This window comes from Diospyros lotus, chromosome 2 (genome assembly GCF_014633365.1).
Source record: "Diospyros lotus cultivar Yz01 chromosome 2, ASM1463336v1, whole genome shotgun sequence".
Taxonomy (NCBI): domain Eukaryota; kingdom Viridiplantae; phylum Streptophyta; class Magnoliopsida; order Ericales; family Ebenaceae; genus Diospyros; species Diospyros lotus.
This window is the reverse complement of record NC_068339.1, coordinates 20,507,125-20,533,881: the sequence shown is the minus strand read 5'-3', so window position 1 is coordinate 20,533,881 and position 26,757 is coordinate 20,507,125. Positions and strand designations below refer to the sequence as shown.

The 26,757-nt window shown below is 36.5% G+C and overlaps 1 protein-coding gene across 8 annotated transcripts in view; it reads left to right on the top strand.

Moving 5' to 3' along the window:
* The first annotated feature begins 5,735 nt into the window (after positions 1–5,735).
* LOC127794277 (mediator of RNA polymerase II transcription subunit 16) overlaps positions 5,736–26,757 on the top strand; it is a 44,056-nt gene continuing 23,034 nt past the window's right edge. For 2 of the 8 annotated variants that reach the window (XM_052325257.1, XM_052325256.1), the window contains exons 1-5: positions 6,072–6,220; positions 9,851–9,943; positions 17,624–17,692; positions 21,507–21,595; positions 25,747–25,859. Coding sequence is in view for 5 of the 8 variants with exons in the window: in XM_052325256.1 (XP_052181216.1) it covers positions 25,773–25,859 (87 nt within the window). In the remaining 3 variants the exon portion in view is untranslated. Of the gene's footprint in view, positions 6,221–6,427; positions 6,503–9,850; positions 9,944–11,474; positions 11,662–17,623; positions 17,693–21,506; positions 21,596–25,746; positions 25,860–26,757 lie in introns of those variants that run through there. The other 6 variants (XR_008021593.1, XR_008021592.1, XM_052325252.1 and 3 more) reach the window with 6 other exon arrangements.

Here is a 26,757-nt window from a genome sequence, read left to right as displayed (position 1 = left end):
CCATGGGTGGTCGAGGAACGTAGGCATAATATGTATATACATAGCCATATTCACACACACACATACACAGACATAATATGTATATATACACATATACACACACAACACATGTATATACCCACCCATTTTTATCGTCACATAACACACACATATACATAATATCTACATATATAATACACACACACATACATATATATGCATACATGTAGTTGGTATATAAACACACACGTCGCACACATATATATGTATATACACAACCATATTCACACACACACACACACACACACTCATTTTTACAATCACACAATATGTATACATAATATATATACACACATACAACGAACAACGGAGGGAGGGGCGACATAATATCTACATACACACACATACATATATATACATACACACAGTTAGTATATAAACGCACACACATGTCACACACATATACATGTATATACATAGCCATATTCACACATACACACGCACACACACATACCCACCCATTTTTACCGTCACACAACACACACATAATATATACATACATAATATATATACACACACATACAACGAACAGTGGAGGGAAGGGCGACGACTACCACATGGCAAAGGGGCGGGCCGGCAGCAGCGTAAGGCGATAGGGGAGTCGACGATGAAGTGGGTAGGTGGGAAGGAAAGAGAAGAAGAGAAAATGAGAGTGAGAGGCAGAGAAAGTGGGAAAAAGAGAAAGAGAAAGTCAGTGAATAAGGCAGAAAGAGAGTGGGAGTGTGAACTTTAGGCCGCAGACATCAATCACATTAATTGAAGAAGAATTATTAGGCGAGAAAAACAATTGATCTCAACCATTGATAGATTCATCACAGCCATACATTTGAGAGATATTTTCAAAAACTGTTGTCTTATTATATAGATATAGATATATATGTGTGTGTGTTTGGATTTGATGGATGGTTAGTAGAAAAAGTATGGTCTGATAGACAAGAAATAAATATAGCAAATTTGGTTCTTAGACTTTCATATTCAACAACGTGCTTATAATTCAACGTTTTCAAATTTGTACTCTTATTTTGTTATATCTTTAACGAATTTATATTACTATTTGAAATCAACTCGGATGTATATATATATATAAATTTTATGCTTTATTTTAGATTCAATCCAGGCTACATTCTATACTAGACTTTGATTATCTGCCTTAAACTTATTTATTTTATGTTGCTATGTTAAGGGGGTAAAAAGGGAAACTTTGAGAAACCTCGGGGTTAAAGTGTGATTGAATAAACAAATTTAAAGATTATAACACATCTAAAAAAATGAGGTATTACGACTACTACTTTCATTGCTAGCCTACCTTCATCGTCAACCACCACCAACCTTCATTTTCCATTGTTGATTAACACTATTTCTCAATAAGTTTCTTCCTCGTATTATATCTCTCTCTTCTTGTCTTCATATTTTCTTCTATCTATTATAGGTTTGATAGAACCTAAATAAATTTATTCTTCTTCTTTTCACTATATTTTTTTTGCGGGGTTTGATTGAACTTAGATGAATCTAGGTCTCATCAACCCCTTCGTCGTTGTCTTATTTTTCTTCTTTATCTCTATTTTTTTATTTTAAGTTTCATTGAACCTAGATAAATTTGGGCTTGACAAACACTTATTCTTCTTTTCATTATTCATATCATGCTTCTTTTCTATCTTTTTCTCTATTTTAGGTATGATATAACCCAAACAAATATGGGTTTTCTTGAACCATTCTTCATATTTTTTTCTCTTTATTTTTTATATTTTTCTTTATTTCTGGTTTGATGGAACCTAGTCGAATTCACATACCAATGAACCCTGATTCTTCTTATTCTCTATTTTCTTCAAACTTAGATTTGAGTTTATCACTAGGCCCCAATGGAAATGATGAATTTAGTGGGTTATGTGTTAATGTTAATTTATTATTTTATTTTATTTTTCAATTAAATGACGTTGGAGATAGAATAAAAAGGTAAATTGGACATTTCATCCTTTATTTATAAACAATGATGGTTATTGTTTTTTCTCAAATATTAGGAAGTTTCTTGCAATTTTTGTCAAATCTCATTAGTATTCTTTGCAATTTATTTATAAAATAATGATTAAAATAAGACTAAAAATAAAGTAAGTGTATTGTTGTCCACATAAATACAAATAATGATAATGGTTCTTGGGACCAATCATCAAATAATGTCTCCATGACAACACCTATAAGAAAAGGCAAGTTTGGCTCCCCCAGTAAAATATTTGATTTTCAAGTTAATATAATAAATAAACAATAAATAGATAAATAATACTATGAGTTTATTGTTTTATATGTGAGTGTTATGTTCTTTATTGAAGGTAGTCATGTCAAATAGAGATGGTGCTAGGTTCAAGTTCTTAAGAGACAAAATAAGCTGGGATACTCTTAAGTTATCTCTATGGGTCGAATACCTTAGGCTGTATTGATTGGAGTTGGGCTTTAAGATTAATATTTGGTAGCTAGATTTTGTGAGTTTATCCTTTAGCTGTTGACCAGATAAGAGGACATAAGTCATATTTTTGTGGCTTATCGTGAGAACAATGTCATTTTTCTTTACAATAATGACATTGGGGTGAAAAGTGGGGCAAAATTTCAATACCATGAAATTTTAATTCTCACCCCATCACCTAGGAATTTCAATTTTTTGATTTTAAGAAAAAAATTTACTTTTTGAACTAAGATGAAAATTGAATTCCATAAAAAAAAAAAAAAATTGATGGAAATTTCTGGAATTTAGATGGAAAATAATTCTATCCCCATTTTTCACCCCTATCAAATGCACTCTTAGTGATTTTATGTAACATCTTGAAATTTTAGAAATAAATAATAGTTATTAATTTTGATGTTTGATATCATCATTAAGTATTTGAGAATTTAAGAGAAAATATTAATTTGTGTTATTTTGAGGAAATGCGAAATTAAGGTAATTAATTAAATTATTTAGGAGTATTTATGGAAATAATAATAGAATTAAATTGGTGAATTTTTGGGAATGTTCGGGGTATAAGTGTAATAAAGAGACATGGGAAGTAAGCTGTGTGTATGAATTTTGAAAGTTTTGGGGTACTGGTGCAAATTTAGGAAATGGGTTTTGTAATACCCCGAGAGCCCAGAGGAGAATAGTATATATCGAGGATAAGTAAGGAATGAAACAACACCAGCTGGATACCTTTTGGGCTGAATGTTGGCGAAGAACTCCCAACTTAAACGTGCTTGACCTGGGGTAATCTAAGGATAGGTGACCCCTGGGAAGTTCGCGTAGGCCCATCAGGGTAAGTTGTTCCGGTCCCTCCTATCGCTCGATGCGGGATGTTACAAGTGGTATCAAAGCCGACCCTTGGCGAAGGCGGTTCGATGAGGGCGGGGAATGGCGCTGGGGCTTGAGGGCCTGTACAAGGAGCAGCTTCTGACAGACTTCTAGAATGGCAGCCCCCAATGGGATAAGATCTAGGCCTAGTTGTAAGGTCACATGACGGAGACGTCATGTGCTTAAGGGGGGGGGAGAATGTAATACCCCGAGAGCCCAGAGGAGAATAGTATATATCGAGAATAAGTAAAGAAGGAAATAATACCAGTTGGATACCTTTTGGGCTGAATGTTGGCAAAGAACTCCTAAGTTAAGCGTGCTTGACCTGGGGTAATCCAATTATGGGTGACCCCCTTGGGAAGTTTGCGTAGGCCCATCAGGGTAAGTTATTCCAGTACTTCCTATTGCTCGATGTGGGATGTTACAGGTTTAGGATCACCTTAAAACAAATTAGGTTTGTTTATATATTGAATGAGGTAGCCAGCCTAGCTGGTCGCGCGCGCGAGTGCGGTGGTAGGGGTCATGGGTTCGAGCGAGGAGAGGTGCACGCATGAGAAGAAAAATGCTGATTTTATTTAGCCAATGGGGCGTTTCAGCCTAAAGGCGGTGGCCTTCCAGTGCAGCCCAGCGGCTGCCACTTGGTCGAGTATGTAATTAGAGCATTTCACACGTGTGTATTCCTATGTGGGCGTAGCATGGCCTGATGGTTGGTTTATGGGGGTCTTGTCATCACGTTTATACTGCAGAAGTCATTGCATTTTTTATGTGTTGCATTGCATGGTTTTATGCCCGTGGTGGCTTTAATTTCTTGATATACATCTTTTGGGTGAGAGTACCGATCTGAGGCTATTATCACTGGAGGGAGAATCGTACTGTTTCAGGCGGGAGTACCGACTTGAGGTTGGCATTATTATCACGGACGAGAGGATCGTACTGTTTCAGGCGGGAGTACCGACATGAGGTTGACATTACAAACGGAAGTACTATTCCGTTTCAAGCGGGAGTATCGACCTGAGGTTATATTGATTATATTTAGCTCGTGGTTTCATGCTTGCCAGTTCGTGGTAGCGACAGGTTTGTCAGGGACTTGGGTGCCGGTGTCTTCTATGTAGACCCCAAGAACCATTATATGCATGTTTATCTATGCGGTTTTCATTTGACTTGTGGTTCATATTGTGCATGTGTATGTCTTGGGCACGGGGGTGCGGGTTGTTGCTTGTTTTGCTCGTGCGGGTGGTTTGGGGTGTGATCTTCTGCTAACCAGCCTTGTTTCTTATTATGCTTACTAAATCTTGTGACTCACCATTTGTTTGACCATCATTCCAGGTAGAGGAGAGGCCAGTGTTGGCATGAATGTCTAGCGGATTTGAGCTCAGATTTTCGAGTTGTGATAGCAAGTACAGAGTTTTTTCAAAACTAGGGTCTTGGGTGGGGTTTTGATGTGGTGTTGTCAGGTTACCGTGTTACATTTTTGGAAATCGATATATGCTATGTAATCTCGAATGGTTGTACATTGTGTATAGTTATGTAAGAATAATTATTAAGCATCATATGACAAAAAGATTATGGTTTTAATAAGGATTGCGTGTGAGTTTGACTTGTGTTATTGTTCGATATCATTACAAATAATGACTCTTTCACGGATCTTCTTTGTGCACGGGGGCTTTGAGAGACGGGTTGTTATATTTTACCTTCTAAAATACTATTTTGTTAACTAAATAAACTAATAATAACTTTATTTAGTTTTAAAATATCTAAATATTTTTTTTACTTAGTTTTTAAATAATTAAATTTATCCAATATCTTTATAACCCTCCACTTGTAGACATAAGCCATTAGCGACAAACTAGATGAAAGAAAACAGAGCAATTTATATGTAGAAAAAAATAGGGAAATTTATACCAAAATTTATCATTCAAATTCCAATTTGTCATTTTATTTTTTGAGATACATTTTATTCAATATATTTGCACATATCCAAAATAAATAAGTATTTTTTAAATATTATGTGAAGATTTTTTATAAATTTTTTTTATAGTTATTTCATTTACTCCGTGTTCTATATAGTAGTCTTATTAAATTTTTTTAATTGTTCAAGAGTGGTTCAGTAATAGAGTATATCTAGGTAGAGTATGATAGTTACAAAATAAAAATAAGTAAGGTAGTTTTAAAATTTAAAATAATTTTTAAATATTAAAAACTAATTATATTTATTTATTTTTTTAATAACGAAATATTATTATATCGTGCCTTTTAAATAAAAACCCTTATTAAATTGGAGTGCTCTGATAAAGCAAACGCATCAGCAAGGAAATAGCCAGTTGATTAGAAATGGAAAGCCTCTTCCAACACCTGGAATCTCGCATGCGTCCCCACAACCAAACGCAAAACCCTAATTGGCAGAAAGCCAAAAATCTCCACTAAAAAGATCCCTCGCTCTGTCTCTCTCTCTCTCTCTCTATACGGTGCTTTGTGTCGCCTTCAATTGCGACTTTCTTGCCCCCCCCCTCACACACGCTCTCTCTGTCTCTGTCTCTGTCTCTCTCTTTATATATATATATAAATTAGGGTTTTGGTTGCTATTGGTCAGATGAATCAATCCTCTTCCGTTGCCAATAAGGACTCTGAGGAAGAGTCGCCTACTGTCACTACTTCCTCTTCCTCTTCGGTTCTTGAGGCGGCCAACGGGCCTGAGAAGGCAGAAGCGGCAGGAGGCGGCGGCGGCGAAGAGGAGGTGGCGGAGAAGGCGGAGGATCCGATGGAGGAGGACGCGGTCAATCCCGCGACTGTGTTCTGTATTAGGCTCAAGCAGCCGAGGTCCAATTTGATGCACAAAATGAGTGTTCCCGAGCTCTGTCGCAATTTCAGGTAATCAGTTGTGTTTCCCTTCCTGGACGAGGAGGAAAATTCAGTTTGTTTTGATTAATTTCGGCATTTTAGTTGTTTCTTAATTCTTTTTAGGAAACGTGTGGTTTTAGTTACTCTAGAATGCTCAGGACCGGTCTCACGGCCTTGTTATATGTGAATTCCTTTGTCCCGGATGGAATTTAGTTAGTTTTGGTTGCTGGTTGGTAGGTGGAAACCAAATTGGATAGTGAGAAAGACACAGTGGAACAAGAGAGAGAGAGAGAGAGATGGCTATCAAATTTGGTAGGTGGAAACCAAATTGATGCATTCAAATGTGGTTCAAAGCCAAATTCGTAGTTGAGTAGCCTGGTGCTAAATTGCTAATGGACTTGTATTTTTCACTCCTTTAGTTTTGAGCTTGTTTTCTGTTAATTGTTATAGCATTGCTTTTGAATTTAATACTGTTATTTGTCTCAGACTTCATTTCTAATTAATATGTTTATGTACTTGTAGCAACAAAAAATCAAAGTCTTATAAAATTGTAATCATCTTATTCTTTATTTATCAAAAAAGGAACCAGTTTCGTAAATCATTTTGGATGGAATTCTTTTTTTTTTGGGTGATTTTTTTCTTTTCCCAATAGCATATACAATCATGTTCCCTTCTCAAGCCTGTAAGTCCTATTTTGTAAACTGGCTGTCTTTATCTAGTCCCCTACGTGCATCTTAGTATAGCTTGTATTCCCAGGGTGAATGGCCACCTATAGCAAGACCAAACTCATATTCCTATTGCATCGATTGGCTTTTTACCTCTTTACAGCCACATTTGGTCATCAGCATGAATTTCTCATTAGAAATAGGGCAATTTTCTCATTAGCAATATTTAAGTCTATGAAAACTTAGCTTGTGAAATTTGTATTTGAAGGAGTAGTTAGTGAATTGTTGTTGAGAAGAGGGGCCTAACAAGTTAGAACTGATTATTCAACTATTAAAGGCCTGTAGTGGAGACTGGAGAGATTTAGGTGTGATGCGTAGATGGCAGAATCTTTTGATGCGAGGATTAGGTTGAAGATTAGAGGAGAGAAATAAAATGATTTATTAGGTTTTTGTTTGGCTAAAGGACTAGGATTCTTTTACTTCTTTAATAGATATTTTTGGAGGGCTTGTTTAACTTAGCCTTTTAGATATTTAGGGGACACATTTTGTTTTGAATGCATCTTTTTTTTTTTTTTTGTTTTTTAAGAGAGAAAATGCTTGAATCAGCCGAACCAATTTTGTTTTGAATTTATCTTGTGTGCAAGGTCTTTCCTCCTATTTAGTTTGTCTTTCTTCTAACAAAAATTTCCTTATCCCAAAGGGGAAAAGAAAATATTTAAAATAATGGTCATCGTAAAGAGATACGAATCTCCTCTTGTGGATTGAGTAACCCTTTCAACACTTGTAGTAATGAAGGTATTTGTCCTATTTATAGCCAGCTCTAAGGCCTAGATAAAAGAGGGGGGTTGTGTTAGGTAGCTAATTGATAGCTTAAAACTCATTAGATCAAATATCATGAATTTTTTTTGTTGGCGGTTAGGGGATATGGGAGAGATGGCTAAGTGGTGGTTATTCTCATTTAGTGGATTGAGATATGGCATCCATGTGGATTAAGAGGTTGAAATAATTTTAATGTTTGGAGATTGATGGGGAGATGTGGGGGAGGGATAGATATTTTTGAAAAGGTTGTGGTGGCAAAGCTATGTTTCATGAACTTAGGCATGAGTATCAAGTGTGAGCATGTTTCACATCCCAAATCTTCTTAAACGCTTAATTTTAGCATACTGGATGTATATCTGGCAGTTGAATGTGGATAATGGATATGTGGGAATGTTGTGAAAAATTAATAGAAAGTGCATTGCTTAATATTTTAAAATAGTGTTGGATGGAATTAAGAAGTCGAAGACAAGAAGACTTTCAGCTAAAGAAGGAGTCTAGTAGATATAGATAAATTAGAGTAGATAATATTAAATTTATATAGTGTAAATCTTGTTGAAAAGCTGGATTTAATTCCTAATTTTTAGGAGATAGCTTTTCTATTTTTTAGGAGATAGATATTCTAAATCTTCTCCTATTTTCTAGGAGGAAGAATATGATCCTAAGCTGTATATAAACTCCTTTCGTGAGTTCCATTAATTTATTAAATCTTTTATCTTTCTAAGACTTGCTTCATGGTATCAGAGCCTTGTTCTGATTTTCTATAATCAGTATTTCATTAGCTGCAGTCGAGAACATGGAAGATCATCATCAGAATCCTACTCTAACTGAGGCATCGGCCACAAGCTCTCTGAGTGTTCTTCCTCATCTTCCTTCTACAACGAGTTATTCCAACAGTCCGATTGATCATCATCCACTACAAATCACTCACCATAAACTAAATGGGAGTAACTTTAGGGAGTGGTCTCAATCTATGATGTTGGTTATCAAAGGGAAAGGAAAATCTTGTTACTTAACTGGGTCTATTCCTTCTCCATCAACGACAACAACCACATATGGTGTTTGGGAGGCTGAAAACTCCACCATAATGGCCTGGTTAATAAACTCAATGGAGCCTAAGATTGGTTGGGCTTATCTATTTTATAAAACTGCAAAAGAGGTGTGGGATTCGGTCCAAGAGATGTACTCAGACTTGGAGAATTCATCTCAATGTTTTGAGATCTGATTTGCCATTAGAACAACCCGCTAAGGTACTTTAACTGTTGTTGATTATTTTAATCTTTTGATTGAGCTATGGAATGAGATGGATCATTGTTAATTGGAAGTGCTCAGAAGATAGTGATCTATACAATAAAATGATTGAAAAGGATAGGGTGTTTGATTTTCTCCATGGGTTGAATCCGGAATTGGATGAAGTTAGAGGGAGAATATTGGGGACAAAGCCCTTGCCCTCCCTCCCTCAAGGAGGCTTTTTCGGAAGTAAGAAGGGAAGAGAGCAGACACAGGGTGATGTTAAATCAGCAAAGTGAAGTTGCTATGACCAACCAAAAGTCAGCTCTTGCTACATTTACATAGGAGGAATCTCTACCAAAGAATCTGGAGGGACAAATAGTGGTGTGACCACTGCAAGAAGCCTTACCATACCAAAGAGACTTGCTGGAAACTCCATGGCAAACCAGCCAATTGGAAGCCACGAAACAAGGAGGAGTCTGCACGATCAGCTTATGTGGCAGAAGTACCAATAGAAGCTGGGAAAAATACCAATTTAAATCTGACCTAGGATCAGATTCAAGCCTTGTATAGGCTCCTTAACCAAGGTACAACATCCTCCAGTCTTCCTAAGGCATCTACTGCAATTCAAGGTAATTTTTTCCACTCTTTAGTTTTAAAAAGGCTTCTTAAGAATGTTTGGATAGTAGACACTGGTGCATCCGATCATATGGCTAGTTCAGCTTCTTACATGATAGAATATATACCATGTACTACCTCTATTGAGATCTCTATGGCCGATGGAACTACTTCTCCTGTTATGAGGTTTGGGACTATTTGTATTTCTGGACTAAAGTTGAAATCAGCTCTGCATGTCCCGGGTTTACAATGTAATTTATTATGAGTCCATAAGATTACTTGAGATATGAACTAATATGTCACTTTCTTTCCTTCCTATTGCTTGTTTCAGGACCAAGCCTCGGGGAGGATGATTGGCAATGCTTGGGCAAGAGACGGCTTATACTACTTCGTAGAGGATACCTCAGTTTCTGTAGCAAATAAGGTTTGTTTAACAGTCACTACTAATGCCGAAATTCTTTTATGGCATAAAAGATTAGGACATCCAAGTTTTCCCTACTTATAGTTTTTGTGCCCTCAGTTTTTCATCAATAAAAATCAGAATTTTGCATGTGAGCAGTGCACCCTTGCTAAATAAACCTGGGCCTCTCATCCTATTCAATCCTATAAACCATCTACTCCTTTCCATTTAATTCACAGCGATATTTGGAGACCATCTAAACACCCAAATATTTCTGATTCTTGATGGTTTATTACGTTCATTGATGATCACACTAGGACTTGTTGGGTCTACCTAATGCAAAAAAAATCAGAAACCAGTTTTATCTTCAAGAAATTTCATAAACTGATCTGGAATATGTTTCAAACCTCCATTCACATCCTTTGAACAGATAATGATCAGGAATATTTCTCTTATGCCCTTACAAACTATCTCTCTAAACATGGTATTTATCATCAAAGCTCATGTCCTTATACGCCACAATAGAATGGCATTGCAGAAAGAAAAAATAGGCACATCTTAGAAGTGGCCCGAGCAATGATGTTTACTACAAATGTTCCTTATTTTTACTGGGGAGAAGCTGTGCTTACAATAGCTTATTTAATTAATCGCCTCCCTCCAAACCCTTGGGTTTTAAGACTCCTCTTAATCTTCTTTGTCAGTCCTTCCCAAATACTGTGTTCCCTAATTCTATTTCTCCTAAGATCTTTGGCTGTGTTGTGTATATACACAACCACAGTCCTTCCTGTACCAAACTTGGCCCAAAGGCTATAAAATGCATTTTTATTGGGTATTCTCCTTCCCAAAAAGGTTATAAGTGTTATTGTCCTAACACTCGGAAGATCTTTGTGACCACCGATGCTACATTTTATGAAGATCTCTCCTTTTACCAATCATCTGGTCATCCTACTGTCAATCAACCCTCTCCTTCCCACTTACTCTCCATTGATCATCTGCTGCCAGTATGCTCTCAAGGGGGAGAATTACCACCTGAGAACATACTGGCAGAACAATCTCAATCTTCTTCCCTTTCTTCCTCCTCTTCCCTTATGCCGAATGCAACCATCTTTCCTAAACCCATGTCCTGTTCTAGTGCTGATAATCCACTGCCTAGCTTAAGGGCTGATGATCCTTTATTGGTGTACTCAAGATGTCCTCAGCCTAAACATTGCCAGTCATCACTTCTAGAAGCTGGTCAAGAAGCTGGTTCATCAGAGGACAACTTAAAAAAGGATGAGACAGAAACTAACTAGTCGGCCAGTGACCAGCCTGCCAGTGGCCAAGATGATCTTGATTGGGCTATGCCAATTGCTCTAAGGAAGGGAGTAAGATCATGTGTAAAGTACCTCATGATTAATCATCTGTCTTATTCTAAATTGTCTCCCCAGTTCAAAGGTTTTGTGGCACAAATTGACAGGATCCGAGTACCAAAAAATGTTCAAGAAGCTATGAGTGATCCCAAATGGAAGAATGCTGTTATGGAGGAAATGAATGCTCTTATAAAAAATAATACTTGGGACATTGTTACATTACCTGCTAACCAGAAAGTAGTAGGATGTAGATGGGTTTTTTCAGTAAAACATAATGCTGATGGAAGTGTGGAACGATACAAGGCCAGGTTGGTAGCTAAAGGTTTCACACAAACCAATGGGATTGACTATGAAGAAACCTTTGCTCCAGTGGCAAAGCTTAACTCTATTCAGGTACTAATTTCTCTTGCTGTTAATTTGGACTAGCCCTTGTTTCAATTTGACATTAAAAATACCTTTTTAAATGGTGACTTGGATGAGGATATTTACATGAAGATGCCTCCTGGTTTTGAACAAGGTGCTGGTTATGATACAGTGTGCAAGCTGAAGAAATTTTTGTATGGACTTAAACAATCCCCACGAGCATGGTTCAAGAAGTTTAGTATGATTCTAAACTGGATAGGATATAAGCAATGGCAAGCTGATCATACCTTGTTTATAAAACACACGGCAAGAGGAAAGAAAGTTATATTAATTGTGTATGTTGATGATATTATTGTGACAGGAGATGATTTGCAGGAAATTGAGAGCTTAAAACAGCAATTAAGGGCAGAATTTGAGGTAAAAGACCTAGGAATCATGAGATATTTCCTAGGAATGGAGGTTGCTAGGAGCAAGGAAGGTTTTTTCATCTCACAACGAAAGTATATTTTAGATTTACTAAAGGATACAGGTATGATGGGATGTAGGCCAGCTGGAACTCCCTTAGAGAAGGGCTGGAAAAATGATGAGGAAGGAAAGGATATTCTTGTAGACAAGGAAAGGTACCAAAGATTGGTTGGAAGGCTGATATATTTGTCACTAACAAGACCCAACATAGCCTCTGCAGTTAGTGTGGTAAATCAGTATATGCATTCTCCTACTCAAAAACATTTACAAGCAGTGTTTCATGTTCTTAGGTATTTAAAAGGAACACCTGGAAAGGGCCTATTATTCTGGAAGACCAATGAAAGAGGGATAGAAGGCTTTGTGGATGCTGATTGGGCAAGATCTCGTGAGGATAATTGGTCAACCTCAGGCTATTGTACTAAGCTATGGGGGAATGTGGTGACATGGAGGAGCAAAAAACAATCAGTGGTGGCTCGCAGCAGTGCTGAAGCTGAATTTCGAGCCATAACTCATGGAATTTGTGAAGTAATTTGGTTGGAAAGATTGATGGAAGATTTAGGGATACCCTTAACTCAACCAACCAAGGTTTATAGTGATAGCAAATCAGCTATCAGCATTGTAAAGAATCTAGTACAACATGACCGGATGAAGCACGTTAGGATAGACCAAAGTTTTATAAAGAGAGAGATAGAAGAAGGAGGGATTAGTTTGTTCTATATTCCTACAAAAAACCAGATAGCCGATGTTCTCACAAAGGTAGTTGCAAGACCGAGCTTTGAAGAATTAATTGACAAGCTGGGAATGATGTGCATCTATTTACCAGCTTAAGGGGGAGTGTTGGACGGAATTAAGAAATCGAAGACAAGAAGACTTTCAGCTAAAGAAGGAGTCTAGTAGATATAGATAAATTAGAGTAGATAATATTAAATTTATATAGTGTAAATCTTGTTGTAAAGTTGGATTTAATTCCTAAGTTTTAGGAGATAGCTTTTCTATTTTTTAGGAGATAGATATTCTAAATCTTCTCCTATTTTCTAGGAGGAAGAATATGATCCTAAGCTGTATATAAACTCCTCTCGTGAGTTCCATTAATTTATTCAAGTCTTTAATCTTTCTAAGACTTGCTTCAAATAGAGTATGATATTATTATTTAGAAATGTTTTTACAAATTAAATGAAGTTTAGAGGAAAAATGCACCTCTCTTTTATCTGTGCTATGATTTTGGAACTTCTCCATGGTACAAAAGCTAACTATTTTTAATTTATTGTTTTTACTCCCTATCCCCCAAAAATATCATTAGAAATCAAAGGATCCAAGTGCCCAACTTCGATACAGGTACTGATCCCATATACCATTCGTTTACTTTTGTCACATTGGGTGAGCTGGGTATGCAAGGGGGAATGGAAAAGTTCATGTAACACAGTAGTAAGGCATGGATCTTTGTGAGGTGATTGGGTGATCTCAACCTGCACAATTGACTTGTTGGAGGGCATTATGGGGAAATGGAAAAGTTTATGTAATGCGGCAACAAGGCATGGATCTTTGTGAGGTGATTGGGTGATCTCGACCTGCACAATTGACTTGTTGGAGGGCATTATGGAAGTTTGGAATGGTAGGTGTTGAAGGTTTGCCTCGAGTAGAGAGTCTAATGATCGGTGGAAACAACAAGTGTCAAGTGTCTTCTTTAGATAGGCGGTTTTTGTGACTCAATTGTAATTTGTTATTAAGTTGAGGGGTAAACTGGTAATATCTATATCAATTAGTTATATAGGGATGTCCACCACTTATTCTATAAATAAGGGTCAAGGGGTAGACGCTTGGGCATTCTATTCTTACTGTGAGTACATTCTATGTGGTAGAGAGAAAAGGCTAGAGACTGTAAATTCTGTGGTAGTCTTTGTAATCTTGGGTGAGTCAAAAGATTGTACTTGGGGTAAGGCTATACTGATCATTCTCAATTAGAAGAACTGCTCTCGGTGGGAGGTATTAAGGCTGGACGTAGGATCGTTCCAAGAATGATCTGAACCGGGATAAAATCTGGTGTTCTTGTTGGTTTGCATCTCTAATTTTGTCTCTATTTTAATTCTATATTCTGTTGTTTATGTTTCAGTTTTTATTGGCAATCAATCCGTGAGTGTGTGTGGTTGTGAGAGGCTTTAATTCTGTCTAAAGATTCAATTCAGTGATCCCTAAGTTAATAGTAGGACAACTCTTAATGAATCGTGCAACTTTAGGTGGGTCTATGGGGAGAATTTTGGCATAAAAAGTCTTAAAAATGTGAGACTGGAAGAAATGTTTATGCTTGAAAGCTTCAGTTGCAACATCTTCCTTGTGAGCAAAAGGTCTACTATTTTGGAACATATGACTCAGAACGGTTGTGATGTTTGCCAAGCTTCCAAAGTTCCTTCAGGCAGTATTTTTAATTTGGGGGGTTTTGGAAGGCATAATATGATATTTGATTGATAGTTTCCAATGATGGACATGGCAAATAATTTTCAGTCATGAGTTGGCCTTCTGGAGTGGCTATGAAGGTCCCATTTCAAGAATGTTGTGTCTTTTAAAAGAATATTCTGAATTTCAACAAGTTGATCAAGATACAACAAATTAATGTGAATTGTTCATCCTTTGCTGATGCAGAATGTTTTTCTCCTTGTTTTTGTTAAGTAGAATTTGTTTCTCTTTACTTCTTCATTGCTCAAGCGACTAAATTTTCAGCAATATTTTTGTCTAAGGCCTGTTTCTAGCCATTATCTCCGTGGTGTGGCTTATATATACAGCCATAGAGCACTTTTCATGGAGAGGAGAGGCTTTTTATTCCCGTTGAAACTTACTCTTGGTCTGTTCTGTTTAGTTTGCCTTTTGGCTTGTTAAAGCCAATTAGGTCATTTTTTGAATTTTACATATAATATGGAGACATAAGGAATTTATAGCTTTGTGCTCTTGGTTTGTTTTGTTATAGTTTTTGTTCTAAAAGATAAATCCCGTATTATTTAGGGTTGTACCTATCTAGCTCTTTTTGACTTAGCCTCATTGGGAAAAGTATTTTTGGCATCTTGGAAATGTTATGTGGTTAGTAAGTTTATCAGGAAAAAAAGTGGTATATTTTGTATATGAACAAAACAAAAGAACCTAAGTAGGAATACCTTAGGTATAATTGGAGATGAACAAACAAATTGTTTCTCAACTTGTATTGAACTTAGATGAGGTATTTATACATGAGCAGGCCTAGGTTTGCTCCTAGAATACAGGGATACAAAATACAAATTCAAATATTGTACAACAGATAAGATAGGATTTAAATTTAAGTAATAATTCTATCCTATCTTTATGGGACTACTTTATCTATAACTTCTTATCCCTTCTTTATCATCTCAGCTTTCTTTAATTTCAAATCCTTTCAAACTCTTCTTATCATCCTATCTCCTTTCAGCCGCAAGTATTTTTCGTATTTTCTTCCTTCAAGTCTTCAACAGTAAACATGTATTTGTAAGAAAGAGCATATTGTTAGAAGTTTTTTCTAGTGAAAAAAGCTCTATTCTTTTCTATAGCCTACTTTGGCATTTATTTTTTGCATTTCATTTTTTGTTTGGCCCTCAATCATCCCAGTAACTCTAGTCTGGTTACGTTGGTCAGGTTTTGGTGTTGGGCCACAAGTACTTATCATCATCATTGGAAAAATTTTCAGTTTGGAGAGTTATAGGCACTTCCTTTGGTTCACACAATTTAGAGTACACCATTTTATTTGATGTAACAGGGCTTAGAGCTGTCTGATTATAGATTTCAATAATTTTTAGGCCATTTATCTTCCTAGAATTGTTTGCGTGTGCGTTTACTTGTTGGTTTTTTCTGTTGGATACTCTATTCTGATGAGTTTCTTTCTTGGTATAGCTGATCTTTCCTTCCACCCTGTTTTTGTACTTCTCTAGTTCAACTTATAATCCTTGGTAAATCAATATTAATTTTGCATCGGTTGTAGTGAATTTTATAAGAAAGTTCTGTGCACTTATAATTGCAGCATCTTTTCACGTCTTCAATCTTATTCACATTTTCCCCTTCACATCTGCAATCTTATTCACAAGTATTTCTAACATCTGCAATCCTATCCACATTTTCTCATCTTGTCTTTATCTCCTTTACATGTAGTTGTATCAAGTAGTCCTCATCATAGTTTCTATTAGTTCCTTCCCTTGATAAGAAAAATGTATTCTTACTTCATATTCTAATTTCTAAGTGAAGCCTGGAGTATTAGTCTATTACTAACAAAAACAAGCTGATAACTTAGTAGTTAAGCAGATTTGGTTGGATCAAAATAAGCAGTAGCTACATTCTTTCAATCATGGGCGATGATGGAGGATAAGTTATACCGCAGATTTATGGGTGTGATTGTGTGGGAGTAGTAGTATCTTAGTATTCTGATGCAGGAGCACATTCTTTGCATTATTATTTTTTTATTTTCTTGTTCGTTTAGCTTATTGGTTGGTATATTATTATCTTTAATAACTAGTCATATGACTTTTTACTATAGATGAATGGGTGGGATTAGAAGGATTCTTTTGTGATCAACAGCTGGGCTTTATTACTACTGTAATCCTAGTATAAATAGTCTTCAAGACACTTTCTAGGGAGCTATTTTTACTTTCATTCAACTTTTGAGGTTTTCTTAAACCCTGACTTTCACATCATCATTCTAGCTTTGATCTTACACTGTTAGCCAAATTTTGCACTTATATTACTGTGCTGCTTCTTCATCTCTGACTATGTACTGCTGGAATTGGATTGTGATTCTTTATACCATGTTCAGTTGGGTTGGAAGTAGGAATGGGATAAGCGAGTGAGATTTATCTTTGTTTGGTCGAATTTTAAGGGGGCTAGGCTGAGATTATGAGTCAATTGGTATATGGAATGTCCCCCTCCCCACCACCACCACCACCACCACCACCAACCATGCGCGTGCACACACACACACACACCAAAAAAAAAAGAAGAAAAGAAGTAGAAGAAAGAAATAAGATAAGGGATCTATATTCCCCCACTTGGACCTTCATCTTGTCTGGATGTGAAATCCCTGCACTTCTCTGGGCCCAATTGGGTTTGTGGGGCATAAGGGGGATGGAATCCAAACCCTGCTCCATATCTCCAAAAACAAATATGGCTTAGTAAGGTGTAGCCTAGAAAAGGCTTAGTGCCTCGCTTGATATCTGTAAAATGTATTTATCAATAGCTTCTGGACCACATTTGATGTCCATGGGGTGTTCATCTGGTCTAGACCAGACTGGACTGGAAATGGTATTTTAAAAATCCTTGGATTGCAGTCCAGAATTGGGACTGCTTTTCTTCAAATGTTTGGGCTGAAGACTGGTTTCTTGGTCTGGTCCAGTCTTTCTGTCTAGACCGGAATTCGAACACCCCTAGGTCACTCCAGCCTCGAAATTGGACAATGTCTTTTCTCATTGTGGGATTCATCATTTCCAATTTGTTGCACCATGAGTCCTTTCCCGTGCTGATATCTTTCTTCTCCTCTTTCCAGTGCTGTTGCTTGGTGTGGCAAGCTAAATGCTATCGCATGTGCATCAGAAACTTGTGCAAGAATTCCAAGGTTTGTTTATCATATTGAACTGTTTTTGTTCTTTTGCAACATTTATAAAAAACATATGCTGCACTTTTTTGAAAAGTTGGTAATTGAGGAGAACTTTGTACCTGAGCATTTCTCTTTTCTGGTTCTGATGCCTATGTTATTTACAGGAACTGCAAATCTGTTCAGAAACTTGGATGTAGTACTGAGTGCTTATTGTCTTTTTATTCTCTTTCGAACATGGATGGAAGCCTTTTGATGATCTAAATATAATTTTTTGGTTAAGCATGAAAAATGTTATGTTTAATGGAAAGTCTAAAACACTGAAGGATTAGAAGCTTTTTCAAATTGGCCACATATGTGTATCACTCTGATTCTTATAGGGTACATCATTCCTTAGGTTTGTTGAAACTGGAAGATAGGCCTCTGCGTGGTGCTTTCAATCTTTTTACAGACTAAGGGAGGAAAAAAAAATCAGTGAAAGGACACAACTTGAAGAAGAAGATGCAAAAATGATTTTCATTTTAGAACATTTCATTGTATTTACTAAGGAAGATAAGAGGTGGAGGGAGGAGACTAGGGAGTGATGCAGAAGCAACAGATTGGCATTGAACAAATTCAAAAGAAATGATCATTTAATCAAAGAGTATCAAGTCAATATCCAAGCTGTTTCCAACATACGATGAAAGGATTTTATATAGGCATCTGGTCATGCTGTAGTTAGGACACTAATGAACATAATAACTCAAAGATTAATTAGAAAATAAATAAAATAAATGCTAATTCTTACATTTGCACTTAAGAGTAATATTTTCCAAAATATTTGCTTTTATGCCCTCCATTAGAGCCACATTGTTCCAAATATTTTTTTTACCTGTTCTTCATATCTTATTCTTCTTCTGGGGGCTGGTTCTATCCATCCAAAATTTATCCACCATCTCCTGGCTAACGCAACTATTTAATGCCATCCTTAAATAAAAAAAGATGCCAGATGAGTGGAGGAAGAGTACTTTGGTTCCTATATACAAGAACGAAAGAGATGTTCAAAACTGTGAAAATTATAGAGGAATTAAGTTAATGAGTCATACCATGAAACTCTGGGAGAGAGTAATAGAGCAGAGGTTCAGAAAGGAAACAAAGGTGTCAGAAAATTAGTTTGGTTTCATGCCTGGTAGGTCAACAATGGAAGCTATATATTTACTGAGGCGTCTAATGGAAAGGTATCGAGATCATCAGAAGGACCTACATATGGTGTTTATAGATCTAGAAAAGGCCTATGATAGGGTCCCTAGAGAAGTATTATGGAGGGTTTTAGAGAAGAAATGAGTCAAAATAGCCTATATACAAGCCCTTAAGGACATGTATCATGGTGTAGAGACAAGGGTCAGAACATGCGGAGGGGATACTGAACCATTTACAACTACAATAGGACTGCATCAAGGTTCTGCACTAAGTCCATACTTATTTGCCCTAGTAATGGATGAACTCACTAAAGATATTCAGACAGATGTGCCATGGTGTATGCTATTTGCAGATGACATAGTGTTGGTGGATGAAACAAAAGGAGGAGTGAACACTAAGCTTGAGTTGTAGAGAAACAATTTAGAATCTAAGGGATTTAAATTAAGTAGAAAGAAAACAGAATATATGGAATGCAAATTTAGTAAAAATGCAAGAGTGGATGATGTTATAATAAAATTAGAAGACCAAATCTTACAAAGAAAAGACCATTTTCGATATTTGAGATCAGTGATTCAAAAAGATGGAGAAATCCACGAGGATGTTGCACGTAAAATTAAGGCAGGTTGGCTAAAATGGAGAAATGCATCGGGGGTATTATGTGATGGTAAAATCCCATTAAAGTTGAAAGGAAAATTTTATAGGACAGCTATAAGACCAGTCTTGTTGTATGACTCAGAATGTTGGACAGTCAAATACTAACATGAGCAAAAGACGAGTGTAGCGGAGATGATGATGTTAAGATGGATGTGCGGACATACAAGAAAGGATAAAATTAGAAATGAAGTTATTCGTAATAAGGTAGGAGTAGTGCCAATCGAGGAGAAGATGAGAGAGACTAGACTAAGATGGTTTGATCATGTGAGAAGGAGACTAAGAGACGCTCCTGTGAGGAGAGTTGATGAAATGGAACAATTAGTCACAAAAAGAGGTAGAGGTAGACCCAAGAAGACTTTGGGAAAGACATTAAAATTTGATATGAAATATATGGATCTAAATGAGGATATGACAAAAGACAGAAATACATGGAAGTCTAGAATTCATGTAGCCGACCCCACATAGTGGGATAAAGGCTGGATATGTTGTTGTTGTTGTTGTTGGTAATATGGGGATTCCTTCCTAAACTCTAAGAAGGTTCAAATGTTAAGAAGGTTCAAATGTAAAATAGTACCAAAAATACATTTAAAACATCTACTATAAGAGTGAAACTGCCTAAACGGTCTAACCGTGATATCATCTGCTCATGGGTGGGTGCCCTACAGTTCCATTGCATATCTCTTCATGTTTGTGCAAGTGGAATCTTCCTTGCAGATAAAGACTTGAAGGCACCTATATGTATCTACGTATACACCTAAATCACAATAAGTAAGTCAAATTGTGAACCATTTGGCATTGTGAAATACTTCTAGCAAGTAAACTTTCAATTGTGAAAGGTTTGGAGAATCATAATACTTATTTGTATGTGCCAATTACAGTATAATTTAAGTTTTGGAATTCATTAAAAATGATTACCTATGTCTACATATATTGAATGCTTGTTGTATTTTCGTTGAGTTTGACGTACAAGTATTCCTCACAGCTGTGTAAAGGCTTGGTAAGTTGTTGTTATTGTTGTTTTGACACATAAGTATTATTATTCTGAAGGCATTTGTGATAAATTTGGTTGTACAAAAGCAGAACACTCACAAGCCTTAATCCCACTAGGTGGGGTTGGCTACATGATTAGTCCTCCAATCATTTTTATCCATGGTTATATCCTCTGTAAGACAATTATATCTTGTTGACATATAGTTAATTTAGATAAGCTAGTGGTTAACAATTCAACATAAGTCACGAGTTTAAAGTTGACCCAATATTTAAATAGTTGCATGTTTTTAGACAAGTTATACAGTGTAGTTTGGCCACATTTGAGGAGCATGTTGAGAGTAAAAATGATATAGTAAAAGATAAAGTTAACCCTCTGTTTAATAGCTTAAGCTTTTAGCTTAGATGGTGGTTAACAATCATATCCTATGTCATGTTTAAGAGGTTTTTCATAAATTTAGTTGTACAAAGGCTTTTGTGATAAATTTGGTTACAGCTGTCATTTTCCTTTTTTGAGATGTAAGTTTGCACTTCTAAAGTTCTACAAAAATTTTGCCTACGTCACATTCCATTCTAGTTGTTACAAAAAATTGCTGCGGACTTACTATGCAAAAAACTGTTAAACATCTTTAGTTATTCCAATAATCTTACCTGTTAAGAGCTTCCAAACATTTAGTCTTATGAATTAAGCTTTAGAGAAGATTATTTTTTCCTAGCTTCCTAGTTTATCTTGATATCTTTGAGTTAAAACTATTTTCAATCTGATACTTCACAATTGGCTGAAAGGATACTTAGAAAATTAAAATCTTTGCCATGGTAGTCTTGCTGCACTGCACATCCATACTTTAATATGTTCAAATGATAAAATTTCTTGGCTGTCACTAGATAATCTTGTTCATATTCAGCTGCCTGACTTTTGTCAGTGGGGAAGGCGGTTAATTATATTTCTGAAATTATTTGGTATATTAACATTTTCCTTGATTTGTATATTTTATCTTTTCTTTTCTTCTTGTAGTTCTAATGCAAACCCACCATTTTGGATCCCTATTCATATTGTGATCCCAGAACGGCCTACAGAGTGTGCAGTGTTCAATGTCATAGCAGGTTTGTACCTCCAGCTTGCATACATCATTGGGTTGTAAAAAAAAAAAAACATTTCATGGTATCAATTTTGTGTTGAAATCTATAGTCAATTGTTAGTGTGCTTTGATATTACTCTGGTGTGGTTAGCTGCAATTTAATCACTTAAAAGTTAAAACTAAGAATACTTGATATGTTGGCACTGAAGGAAACTTTTTGTGAAGTGATGAAGCGATGTTCTCTTAACTGGTTAGTGGTTGCATTACTGTTGTAGCTTCAGATCTTTTGGGGTTTAAGGTGTTCTGGAAACACAGGAATTTCACCTAAACTTCTCAATTTTCTGATGATCAGTTGTATAGCATAGGATTGTTTCAAACAAAGCAGTCAACCTTTGTATCCTTCTGCAAAATAATTAGAAAATTGTTTTTAGAGCTGCATCAACTGATTTCAGAGGATGGTCTGGTGGTGCTCATCTATAGGTAAATGGAGGAAAAAGGTTTGCAAAAAGGTGTTCAAGTCTCAACTGGTTTGTGAACCACCAACTCTTTGTAGTTATGGTTCAGTTATTTAGAGAAAGCCAACTTGGTCAATTTGATTTTTCTGCTTGCAATGATCAATAGCTCATGTTATATATTATTGGATATGAAAGGTTCCTCGTTTCCCAGAAAACATTTGTATTCAAATACAGTTTCTTTAATTGTATAAATAATTTAATTGCTAGTGTCTATCTACACATGGTCTTCGCAAAGAATGAGTGCATTGTTTCCTATCTCATGCTATTAGTCAGCTATCTGCTTTTTTCTTCTTTTTTGTTGATGGGCTAAAGGAGCTGTCAGGATGCTGTCCTTAGGGTTTGATGTAGAAGGAGATAGGGAAAGAGAAATAAGAGGGAGAAAACAGAGAGAAATTAGGGAGAAACAAAGAGAAAACAGAGAGAGAATTGAGAGAGAAATGAGAAACTGAATTTAAGTCTTGATTCATAATGTCTCAGTACAAGGTGGTATAGCCTTATACATGGCTATTCTCAGCAGTTAATTGGTTACATTTGTAATTGATTCTACTAACAGCTTATGACAGTTGCAGTGGTTTGTTACCAACTACTGTATCTGTAATGATTGCAGTTGAAACAACTTCAACTGCTTTCTGCTATGTCATATCTATAGCTACTCCTTATACAGTTTTTCAGTAGTAACAAAAATAACTGCTAACTGTTATTCCCTTGAGAATTAATCTGCTACAACCACTACTCTCTTGTAAGTATACACCCAAGGTCTTGACATGAACCTCCTTGAGCTTTGTTCAAATTGCTGACTGCTGATCCTATATTGATGAATCCTCTTGTTGGGTTCTGAAAATGCCACAAACTAATTTGAATTTGTTACCAAAGGACTTTCTAATCCCTTAGATTCTGCAGACCGGAGTTTCTTAACTAGTTGACCTTGAAATTTGCAAGGTTCACATTGTCCTTATCAAGAAAGGAAATTGGCCCAATTAATTTTGCATTAAAGTTTGGCAACTTTTTATAGGGTGAAAGTTATAGTATAATCAGCTTATCTTTGGTTTTTAAGTCTCTATAAGGGTGAATAGAGGTGATTGCCTTTTAATGTGCAGTAATTTCTGCAAAACAGAGATTCACTATCTTACTTCACAGATATTTCCTGAATCCTTTCATTTATATACTGTCAGGTGCAATTTTGTAGAAAAACAATTTGCTTATGATTAACACATGATAACTCATCCAATAACTTTTTATCTCTCTAGGCCAAAAGTGCTAGTGATGTGAAGCTTTCACTTGCAATGCTTATTTTATCAACTTATTTGAGGCTTAACTAAGGAATTGTTGGAATTTTGGTGTGTCGAAGATCATAAAAAGTGATTGCAGATTTTAAGGGCTGTCAATCAAGCTAGTGATTGCAGATTTTTGACAGATCAATGGATCTGACAAAGGGTTCTGGAGGTAATTTTCCAGAAATTAATGGAAATTGCTGGAAGAGAAATTGAGAGAGAGAGAGAGAGATTCAAGTAATCCATTCCTGAATCCCATCCTCAGGCAGTGGCTCTTTATATAGCCTCACAGCCATCCGGATGCACCCATGTGCAGTACAGCAGAAACATAACCGCCTCTAGCTACTGGACAATTCTCTATAATAGAAATATAGCAGAAAGAAAAGGCAAAATTACAATAGCTACCCTTGGCACATGACAATTTTAAGGGCTGTCAATCAAGCTATCTTTTTTGAATTATTTCCTAGTACATAATTGGAAGGTTAGGTGTACAGATTTGGTAGGTTCTGTAAATCAATTAGAGATCATCTCCATTAGAGGAAATTCCTAAATTGAGAGTTTCCTATGATAGATTAGCTAAGTTTCTGTATATATACTATTCTGGACAGAATGAATAATATGATTAAGCCTTCTCCCTAATTCCTAACATGGTATCAGTGCTTTAGGGAACTCTCCGTGGGCAACCCTTCTCTAGTCTTCATTGCCGATTATCCTCCTATCCTCCAGCCTTCATTGCGATTCAGTTTTCCGGCCTTACCTCTAGCCTTCATTGCTGTTCAGTTTCCAGCCTTCATCTCCCTATCACTAGTTGCCCTAAATTTTTCAGCATCCCGAAAGGATGTCAACCACCTTTGCCAAAGTTGTCTCTCACTGCACCGGAGAAGTATCGGCAAACCCAGTCTCCGGCGAACTGCAGCAAATCAGTGCTGCATACCAGTTCACTGGGAAGAACTTTCTTTAATGGTCACAGCTGATCAAAACCATTTTAAATGGCAAAGGCAAACTCAATCATGTCATCGTAACAGGTCCTGAGGAAGGAGATCCCAGTTTTGTCCCATGGGATGAGCAGGATTCGATGATTATGGCTTGGCTCTGGAGTTCTATGTCACCAGAAATAAGTGACACATGTATGTTCCTACCAACTGCAAGGGAGGTCTGGGAGTCCATCTGACAAACTTATTCCAAAGTCAAGGATGCAGCCCACATGAGTTGCGGATCAAAACTATGTCAACAAAGCAAGGAGAAAAGACTGTCACCGAGTATGTAAACCTGCTGAAGGGGCTGTAGCAGGAGGTTGTAGGAAACTGTTAACAAGGTTGAAATGTGTAACAACCAAGCTGTTAAAGATTGTAACCACCAGAGGGTGGCGGAAAGAGGGCTATATAAGGCTCCCAATTCAATAAAGACAACTAATGAACTTCATAACAAAACTAATATTCTGTTCTCCCTTCCAATTCTCTCTCTTGCAACTCCCACTCCCTGTTGTCTCTCCCTCTCTCTCTCGTTCTTCCCCCTTTTTTCCCTTCTTCCTAGCCCTAATTTCCTCACAAGAGGAGAAATTTCCTTGTCAGGACAGAGGCCCTGACATACATTTACCACCAGGCTATTTCTGCCAAAATCCTAAGTAAATTACAAAAAAGGCCATACATGAAATTGGCTAAGATACAACTTGTTTTGTTTATGAATGTGCCAATAGAAAAACAGAGTCATATGAGGATTTTGTTTGTTTGGATATTTATGAACCCAGCTTCCATTTTTGTCATCACCATCATCGTATCATCACATTTATCGTTATCATCATCAGTTATGACACCTCTGTTGTAGTGAATACATGGAAGATTTAGGGGGGTGTTTAGTTGTGGAAGATGATTTCTAGTTTTCTATCGCCAATTTTCTATAAATTCTAGTTTTCATTTTTTATAGAAAATTTGGAAAATGTGTTCAAATGTTAGAAGTACAGACAGAAAATTAAATTCAAATCTAAAAAATTGGAGCATATGTTCGAAAAAGATGGGGAGATTTGAAAAAAAATTGTAATTTATATTAGAGAATGAGATGGAGATGATTTGGGTAAATTTTATGAACTGACTTTTCCAATTCTTCAAATTAGAAAGGAAAATTTGGAAAACTCATTTTAGGAGTTCTGCAAGTTTAGTACAATTTTGGAGAACCACATTTTCAAAATCTCCTTTCTTTATTTGGAGAACTTTTATATTTGAACAAGTTCTATAATTTCCCATTTTCTTGAAAATTGGGGCTGTTTTCCACAACTAAACAGCCCCATAGTTTCTCATTTGGATCTGTTATTTGTCTTGCTCAGGGATTGGTTGTTTCTCTTGTATTGAGATTGTATTCTGTGAATTAATCAAATTATCAGTTGCTTCCTGCAGATTCTCCTCGTGATTCTGTTCAGTTCATGGAATGGTCACCTACCTCTTGTCATCGTGCCTTGCTAATAGCTAATTTTCATGGTCGAATAACGATATGGACGCAACCATCTCAAGTAAGCTAAGAATGTTTGAAATAATTGTATGCATATTTTATTGCTTGGTTTAGGAGAGGGCCTTTTTTTTGGGGGGGGTGGGGCTGGGGGTGGTTACAGAACAGAAGGGTAAAGGAAGTAAAGAAAGGTTGTTATACTTCTCTTGTTTTGGAAAGAATGGAATGTAAAGGAGATTAATACTAATATATCTTCACTTTGTTTGTATAAGGGATTAAAGGGGACAGAATGGTGAAGTAATAAAAACAAAGTGTCTGTCCATCGTACAGTTAAATTATTATACTAATATAAATTAGGCATTTAACTTGTGATAGAGATAGAATCCACTGCTGATGAATATTACTGGAGGACTTTGCAATCCATCATGTTTTAAATTATGAAAGAGTAACTATAGGATTTTATTTGGGTTAAAGGATGATCTTGAGTGTTTACAAAAATAGTAAGGGTAAAATAGTGAAGTTAATAAAAGTGTTCAATTAATGCTTTCCCTTCCCCCTCCCTACACCCCAAATTGTGGTGTAAGGAAAATTGGGTGGGGGGGGGGGGGGGGGGGGGGTGGGGGGTGGGTGTATCATGTACTATGAGATTCTCTCCCAAATAAGGGAAAGAGCTTTGCCTCCCTCCCTACCCCCGACCCAAACAAGAGTAAGTGTTGGTCTCTCTCTCTGTTTCAAGTCATACTCTTGTGGCAGCAAATGTAAACATAACTCCTTTTGCATTTAGGGCAAGAAATACATTGGCAAATAACCTGATATCTCTCTCTCTTTGGTTCTTCATACCCTCCACCCGTTATTGTTCTTGATATGTGCATAGCACTGGTAAACTGAAGAAATTGCCTTTTGTTGTAAAAGTGATGTCTTTGCATTTAGCCACAAGATAGCTATTGGCTAATAAAATGATC